Here is a 9,189-nt window from a genome sequence, read left to right on the forward strand (position 1 = left end):
ATGGAATGTAAACAGAAGTGGGTAAAGGAAAAGAGTGTGTGAATAGTTACTGCTCGTTCATTTTTTAAATGTATTTTAAATCATTGTAAATTTGACAACATGGTTGTGAAAGACAGAAAAAGAGACAGAGAGACAAAAAGAGAGAGACAGAGACACATTGAGAGAGAGCTCAGAGAGAGAAACAGTAAGAGAGAGAGAGACAAAAGACAGAAAAGACAGAGAGACAGAGAGACAAAGACAGTAAGAGAAACACAGTGAGAAGGAGACAAAAGACAGAAAAGACAGAGACAAGAGGAATAGAGAGATGGGTACACAGTAAGAGACAAAAAGAGAAAGCAAACGAGAGACAGTGAAAGAGAGAAAGACAGTGAGAAAAAGAGACAGATAGTGAAAGAGTTAGTCTAAAAAACGACTGATTGAAAGCCTCTGAGAGAGGGAGTGAGAGAGAGAGAGCGAGTGAGAGAGAGAGAGAGAGAGAGAGAGATTGCATTTCTTCATCTTCAGTAATATTTTGTTATCTCTCCACTCATCAATCTTTTATACGACAAAACCATTACAGAGACAGAAGAGCCGGCGTTTCATTACTTATTGTAGCGGCAGGATGTGTGTTTGTTTTTCCTGAGTCATTTCTGTGTGTGTGTGTGTGTGTGTGTGTGTACTCTCTCTCTCTCTCTCTCTTTCTTTTCTCTCTCTCTCTCTCCCTCTCTCTCTGGTGAATCGCCATTCCCTGTGCACTGCAGCCCATCATGTATTATCTGGCTGAACACGGCGATGTAGAACAAGCGGCTGCTATCAGCCCAGCAAACTGATGAGACTGGAAACAAGTGCAGCGCTCCCTCGCTCGCCCTGATCAGCACTAACAAACCAGCTCCCAGAATTCCCGGCTCCGGATCCGGCTCTGATTAGAGTTCTGAGCTGCGGCCTGGATGCCAATGCTAATACACCAAAGCTTTACTGCTATTGACAGACCTTCAGCCACGCCGCCCAGCTCGCTTCATCTCAGAGCACGTCTGAACCGGGGTCAGATTCGGACACACGACAGTTAACAAGCTGTACGCTATACATTCATCACTGAAATGTTCAAAATTAGGTATTTCTCCCTATAGTGCATGCAAACTTGCTTTGATATAGATCTTAAAAGCATATAAATGTATACAGAGGTCGGACATTGAAACTGAAACACCTGTCATCATTTTAGTGTGGGAGGTTTCATGGCTAAATTGGAGCAGCCTGGTGTTCAATCTTCATTAATTGCACATTATTGCACCAGTAAGAGCTGTAAGAGTGTGAAGGTTCAGTTAGCAGGGTAAGAGCACAGTTCTGCTCTAAATATTACAATGCACACAACATTATGGGAGACATACCAGAGTTCAAAAGAGGACAAATTGTTGGTGCACGTCTTGCTGGAGCATCTGTGACCAAGACAGCAAGTCTTTGTGATGCATCAAGAGTCACGGTATCCAGGGTAATGTCAGCATACCACCAAGAAGGACCAACCACATCCAACAGGATTAACTGTGGACGCTGTAAGAGGAAGCTGTCTGAAAGGGATGTTTCACAGTTTAACTCAGAACAATTTAAATCAGCACAGTTCAACTCAGCACAGTTCAACTCAGCACAGTTCAACTCAGCACAGTTCAACTCAGCCCAGTTTAACTCAGCCCAGTTTAACTTAGCACAGTTTTACTGGTCGTAGTACCTCTTGCTGCTTAGGCACAGTAAATTAACCCAGTTAGGCCCCAAGTGGGCGCTACAGCACATGCAAACTTGTTTAAATTTAGATCTTAAAAGCAAAAATCTTTGATTTAATACTATTTTTTTTTCACTAGGATCATGATTAACAAAAAAGCTTTATACAACCATAAAGCTCCAACTAACTAGACATAAAAAAAAAACATAATTTAACCCTTGTGTGGTGTTCGGGTCTGTGGGACCAGTTTTCATTTTTCATCAAATGATACAAAAAAAAAAAACTCAAACTCATTGGCATTGGCTCATTTTTTGTGAAAAACATATATCAAAACACATTTTCAATAAACACACACTGTACCCCCCCCCCCCCCCCCCACACACACACACATTTATATTACCTACAGTATGTTTGGCCAAGGGCTAATAAACATTGCTTCATTTGTAAATTTAAAACTAAACTAGTTTTCTACTCATATCTTGAGTTTAATTCATTTTCTTTTACATTTTATTAAAAAACTAATAAAAAAAGAGTAGCACTTTTTGAAAGAAATGTAACATAAGAAAGGTAAAGGGCAAATATTAACCATGTAAGCTGTTTATATTGCTTGCAGTTTAGGTGAAGCGAGCATGTGTAAAGCATTTTAATGTAAAATTGCTTAATTTTGCTGAATTAAATACAAGTAACAAAGTAAACGAGTAACAAAAATATGAACACCACACAAGGGTTAAACAAAATATACATATCTGCAGGCATCGCTGGATTCTGGTGTATTTTCTATTGTTCAGAAAAACTTCAGCACCTCGGTGCTGTGGACAGCTCCCAAACAGCTCCTAAACAATCCAAAGAACTTCAGACAATGCTTTTTAAACCAGTTCAATTTAGCACAGTTTCACTCAGCCCAGTTTAACCCTTGCTTTCCGTAGAGAGTAGTCCAAGGGAAACGCATGATAGCATGTCAACAAATAAAACAGGAATTGGAATAATTACACACAATATACACTATAGACATAACACATTAACTATTCAATATAAAATAGCATATTTTTGACCATAAATATAGATAGTTAGAAACATACAGTAGTCTTTCAGTTCCTCTGGACCTGGGCTTTATAGATATGTGGTTACGGATAGACATCTCAAAAAACATACATACTACTCTTCTCATTAAAACATTTTTTATGGATCAGGATTAACAAAAAAGAGTAAAAAAAAAAAAAAGCTAAAAAAGCAAAACCATAAGGCTCCATCTACTTAGATTTCCATATGCAAATATTACGCAAGTGTACAATATACTGCTGCACAAAAAAACTATAAATAAAATCACAATGTTACAGGTCAATAATTATATTTTATAACAGTATCTATTCTATGTAACATGGCTGATATTTACAAGTTGACCCATATTGACAAATCTTAAAAATCATAATTAAATAAAAAATATACAACTCAAGTTTGTTTCATGGATTAAAAAAAACTCTGTATCTAAAGGCGTCTCTAAGCTCCCCTGTCTTGACAGTTTATCAGAAACACTTCAGAACCACATTGCTGCAGACAGCTCCTAAACATCCCTGAACAGCCATCAGCACTACTAAGCAACGCATTTCAAACCAGTTCAGTTTGATCCTCTTTAATTCAGTTGAATTCAGTTTAAATCCTATTAAGTTTAGTGCAGTTAAACACAGTTTAAGTACAGATGGGCTTTATTCACTGCAAAAAAATGAAGTGCAGTTAAACTAAATGTAATTCAGTTTAAATTAATTCAGCCCAGTTCTGCCAAGTCCACTTCATTTCAGCTCAGTGCAATCAATCCCAATTCAATTTGTTGCAGGGCAGTATAATTTGATTTAAATGACACACTCAATTCAGATCAATTCAGATAGACAGACTTTCAAAAATTGAATACTAGGATAGTAAGAACAGAGAAGAACCAAGACTCAAAAGGAGAACTATCTAAAAAGAATTAGAAAGAACCATTTAGAGCAACCAAGACTTAAAGCAGGAGCTCCAGAAGCTCTCCAAGAGCATAAATAAGCCCCACTAAGAAGAACCAAGACTCAAAAGAGAAGCTCTCTAAAAAGCATTAGAAAGAACCATTTAGTGTAACCAAGACTTAAAACCAGAAGCTCTCCAAGAGCATAAAAATTGCCCATTATGAAGAACCAAGACTCAAAAGGGGAATTCTCTGGAAGTGTAAGGTAAAATAATTTAAGGGAACAAAGACTTAAAACCAGAAGCTCTCCAAGAGCATAAATATGTCCCACTAAGAAGAACCAGGACTCAAGAGGGGAACTCTCTAAAGAGCATTAGAAAGAACCATTTAGAGCAACCAAGACTTAAAGCAGAAGCTCCAGAAGCTCTCCAAGAACATAAATATGGCCCATTAATAAGAACCAAGACTCAAAAGGAGAACTCTCTGGAAGTGTAAGGTAAAATAATTTAAGGGAACAAAGACTTAAAACCAGAAGCTCTCCAAGAGCATAATATGGCCCACTAAGAAGAACCAGGACTCAAAAAGAGAATTTTCTAAAAGCATTAGAAAGAACCATTTAAAGGAACCAAGACTTAAAGCAGAAGCTCTCTAAGAGCATAAATATGGCCCATTGAGAAGAACCAAGACTCAAAAGGAGAACTCTGTAAAAAAGCATTAGAAAAAACATTTAGAGGAAGCAAGAATTGCAAAGCAAAAGCTTCCAAGAGCATAAATATGGCCCATTATAAAGAACCAAGACTCAAAAGGACAAGCTCTCTAAAAAGCATTAGAAATATCCATTTAGAGGAACCAAGACTTAAAACCAGAAGCTCTCCAAGAGCATAAATATGGCCCACTAAGAAGGACCAGGACTCAAAAGGAGACCTCTCTAAAGACCATTAGAAACACCATTTGGAGGAACCAAGACCTAAAGCAGAAGCTCCAGAAGCTCTCCAAGAGCATAAATATGGCCCATTAATAAGAACCAAGACTCAAAAGGGGAACTCTCTAAAGAGCATTAGAAAGAACCATTTAGAGCAACCAAGACTTAAAGCAGAAGCTCCAGAAGCTCTCCAAGAACATAAATATGGCCCATTAATAAGAACCAAGACTCAAAAGGAGAACTCTCTGGAAGTGTAAGGAAAAATGATTGAAGGGAACAAAGACTTAAAACCAGAAGCTCTCCAAGAGCATAAATATAGCCCATTATGAAGAACCAAGACTCAAAAGAAGAACTGTCTAAAAAGCATTAGAAAGAACCATTTAGGGTAACCAAGACTTGAAACCAGAAGCTCTCCAAGAGCATAAATATGGCCCACTAAGAAGAACCAGGACTCAAAAGGAGAACTCTCTAAAGAGCATTAGAAAAAACATTTAGAGCAACCAAGACTTAAAGCAGAAGCTCTCCAAGTGCATAAATACATTAAATAAGTTTATTTAAAAGAAAAGAAAGATCCACATAGAGGAACCTATTCTCAGGAGGAGAGCCAGAATTAGAACCAATGATAAAAACCAAGACCCAAAAGGAGATCTTATTCCTCATCCCTCCAGGACTACAGCTCACATCATAAAGAGTGATTGCTTTCTAAGAACATTGTGAAGAACAGTGATGTCAGTAATGCATTACTAAGTAATTTGTTACTATAATCTGACATTACTATTTCCAATCCAGTAATCAGATTAAAAATACTCATCCAAGTTACTTTTTTGTCATTTTTCTTAGTAAAAAGATATTGTAGCGTCTGTAACAATAGTAGATATTGTAGATTGTAACAACAGTCTAGCAAGCTAACAAGCTAACAGGCTAAAAGTAGCAGGCTAAAAGTCCTAAAGATAGAGCCAAGCTTCCAATAAAGTGAGTTTTGGCAAAACTGTTATGTTGAGGTGGCAGATGTTAGTTACATTAGCTGAATGTAACTAATAATGTCATTTGTAAGTAACCTAGTAACTTTTAAAATCAAGTGAACTAAGTTACTTTTTAAAGGGCTAATCAGTAATCAGATTACTTTTAAAGTAATTATGCCATCTCTGGTAAAAGATACACACAGAGAAACAAGACTAAAACACATAAACCCTCAGAGAGCATGAGGATGATTTACTGAATGAACCAAGAAGAACCACTACAGCTTATATCCAGTTCCATGACTAATCCATGAGTGACCCAATGCAAGGAACCAAAAAATAGCATGAAGATAAACCAACTAGGAAAACCAAAATGTAAAAGGAAAACTGTCTTAAAAGACTTAAGAGACTCAGAGGGAGATGTTTTCTCAAAGAATTAAGATAATCAACTGAGGGAAACCAAACTTAAAGCCAGTGAAGGATCTGTGAGAGGAACCAAAAGCCTGAGGAACAACAATTGAGAAGAACCAAGACTAAAAAAGCAAAGGATAACTCTAAAAATGTGAAGAAAACCACTAACAGGAATCAGAACAGAAATTGAGAATTTGTGTTTAAAAAAAAAAAAATCTGAATCTGAAGGCTTTGCTGGATTCTGCTGTATTTTCTGTTTATCAGAAACACTTCAGCACCACTCTGCTGTGGACAGCTCCTAAACCCCACAGAACTGAGCGTTCAGACTGAGAATTGCCCACTGAATTCCATCCAGTCTGTCTCAATTCACAATAATTTGATCCCAGAAAAATAAAGTTCAATCCACTTTAATCCAAAGTTCTATTTTGTACAGTGCAGGTCAAAACGGTTCAAGTACAAATGGGTTTTATTTAATCCAGTGTTCAATTCTGTCAAGTTCAGTCCAGTGTACTCCAGTTCAATGCAATCAATCAATCAATCCAGTCCATTTTAATTAGATTCAATGACACACTCAATCCAGTTCATTTCACATCATTCATTCATACATTCATCATGAAACCTGCTTAATCCCAGCAGCCATCAGGAGAAAGGCAGGATACGCCCTGTATAGGTCACCAATCCACGGCTGCATTTCACCTCATATTTAATTTAATACAACTATACAACTAAAAGCATGAGAAGAACCAAGGGAACCCAAGAGTCCAAAGCTCAAAAGCTCTTCAAGAGCATGAATATGAATCCAATGAGAGAAATGAATCAAAACTCAGGAGCTAAATTCAAGAGTTAGAAAAAAAATATGTAGAGAAACAAAGACTATAAAGGATGAGCAAGAGTCAATGAAAGGATCTAAGATTAAAAAGCAGGTCTTTTTTTGACCTTTCCGACCAAAGGAACTCAAAGGCCTATAAGAACATTGAGCACATAAGAGCATAAACCGCTCCACACTAGTGGAAAAATGTTAAATGAGAACATAAGAAAGAAGCTGAAAAAGGAACCGAGAACACAAGAACCACTGAGAGGAACCACAATTTAAAAGGAGATATTACAGTGAAAAGAGCCACTGAGAAAAAACAATGAGAACTCATAAAGAGCATAATTATGATTCACTGACATGAACCAAGACTCAAAAGAAGAACTCTCTAAAAGTATGAGCAAGAACCAATGAAAGGATCTTAGATTTAAATGGAAGTCTTTATTAGCCTTTTTCAACCAAAGGAACTTAAAAGCTTATAAGAACATAAGAACAGAATTTGTTGCACATACTGGCAACTCCTCTTAAACCTACAATTCCAGTTGGGAATGAACCTAGTCTCAAATTTTAGGTTCAAAATTAGATGTGTGAACCTTTCCAGGTGGAAAATTTGAAAGTGGAACCAAGAACACAAAAATCTAATGAGAGGAACCAAGATTTAAAAGGAGTTTTAGTGGAATCGAGGATACATCACAGAATATGTCGCCAACAGAGGGAGTTGTACACAATCGCAAGTCTTTTAGAACCTAATATGGGAATGGCAACTCCTCTTGAACCTACAATTCCAGTTGGGAACAACCTAGTTTCAAAACTTTCGTTCAAAATTTGGTGTGTGAACCATTCCAGTTTGGTGGAAAAGCTGAAAGAGGAACCAAGAGCACAAGAACCAATAAGATGAACCAAGTTTTAAAAGGAGATCTTTTTAAGTGCCACGAGAAAGAGCCATTGAGAAAACCAAGGAGAACTCTTCTTAACGAGAAACCAAAACTCAAAGTAAGACCGTTTTTAAGAGCAAATGGAGAGAAATAAAGACTCCAAAGGGGAACTCACTAAAAGCATGAGCAATAAAAAAGGACAAAGGGACATGAGATCCACTGAGAAGAACCAAGACTCAAGGAAATCCCTTCTACCTCCACTACAGATTACATTATCCCCCATTGAGTGATTACTGGGAGACCCCCACTTGTTACACGGGTGGGTTTGGGGAGGCTGCACTGCAGGACTGATGGAGGTCGTCCGTTCCCTTTGCTTTCCAACTGTGTGCGTGTGCACGCGCGCACGAGCTAATCCGTGGATGAGAGCATCGTAGAGAAAGACGTTCTTGAAGCGAGACCGAGCCGAACCGGTACGGGTGTGCTGCGTCCGCACTGCACGCGCGCCCGAGCGAGCGAGCGAGCCTCCCCGGAGCAAAACGCGGTGTGACGTTGCATTTTCCACTTTTGCAAAAAAAAAAAAAAAAGTCTACGATAGGCTCGCGCGAGATAATCACACGCCTTATGCTAATATGCATTAAGGCACGCGCAAACGATTATTATTTTTTTTTTGTGCATGTTGATAATGATGACGAGTGAGACAACGATGTGCACGAGCAGAGTGTAGTTACTCGCAAAGCAACGTCCTTGCAAGCGCGTGCACTGCCACTATATCGCGTCATATAAACTTTATTTGCTTTGATCTGTTGTTCCCTTGCACACACACACACACACATAGGCACGCACGCACGCACATGCGCGCGCGTACACACACCCACCCACCCATACACAGACACGTAGTTAAAATACCAGCAATGCAAACAGTATAACACAAACGCACGAGCGCACCGTGCGCAACGCATTTCCACAGTGCAAACGACATAACGTAACCCTACACATGCACGCGTGCGCGCGCTCCCTCCAGTATCGCAGCAAAGCAGCTCGTTCTGCATTCAGAGCGGCTGTTGAATGCAGATAGAGAGAGAGAGAGAGAGAGAGAGAGAGAGAGGAAGAAGAGTGAGGAAGAGTGTGGAGGCTCACCATGGAGGGGTAGGATCCGCAGGCGATGATGAAGAAGAGCGGAGCGAGCAGAGAGCGCATGCTGGAGGATCCACGCTCTACACACACTGCCCACAGAACAGAGAGAGGGGCACGCGCCCGCCAGAGAGAGAGAGAGAGAGAGAGAGAGAGAGAGAGAGAGAAAGGGGAGGGACCTAAAGAAAAAGGAGGTGGGGGTGTGGGGGCTTCAACCTTCCTACCAAAACTTCTCCCCACCTACCAGTAAGGAGAGGGATGGATGGAAAAAAGATAGTGTGAGAGAGAGAGAGAGAGAGAGAGAGAGAGAGAGAGAGGGAAATAGAGTGAGAGAAAAAAAGAGAGAAGAAGAGAAGTTCTCTATTAAACCACTCTATTAAACTATTCTTCCATCTTTTCATCAATTCATCACTGCATTCAATCACCTTATCTTACACCAAGCCAACCATATATCCAT

General features: G+C 39.1%; 1 protein-coding gene across 1 annotated transcript in view; it reads right to left on the minus strand.

The window, feature by feature from the left end:
• olfm3a (olfactomedin 3a) overlaps positions 1-8,840 on the minus strand; it is a 53,262-nt gene extending 44,422 nt beyond the window's left edge. Inside the window, exon 1 of the mRNA XM_049480904.1 lies at positions 8,739-8,840. Coding sequence (XP_049336861.1) covers positions 8,739-8,798 — 60 coding nt within the window. The 5' untranslated portion in view covers positions 8,799-8,840. The remainder of the gene's footprint in view (positions 1-8,738) is intronic.
• Positions 8,841-9,189: the final 349 nt, after the last annotated feature.

This window comes from Astyanax mexicanus, chromosome 6 (genome assembly GCF_023375975.1).
Source record: "Astyanax mexicanus isolate ESR-SI-001 chromosome 6, AstMex3_surface, whole genome shotgun sequence".
Classification (NCBI taxonomy): domain Eukaryota; kingdom Metazoa; phylum Chordata; class Actinopteri; order Characiformes; family Acestrorhamphidae; genus Astyanax; species Astyanax mexicanus.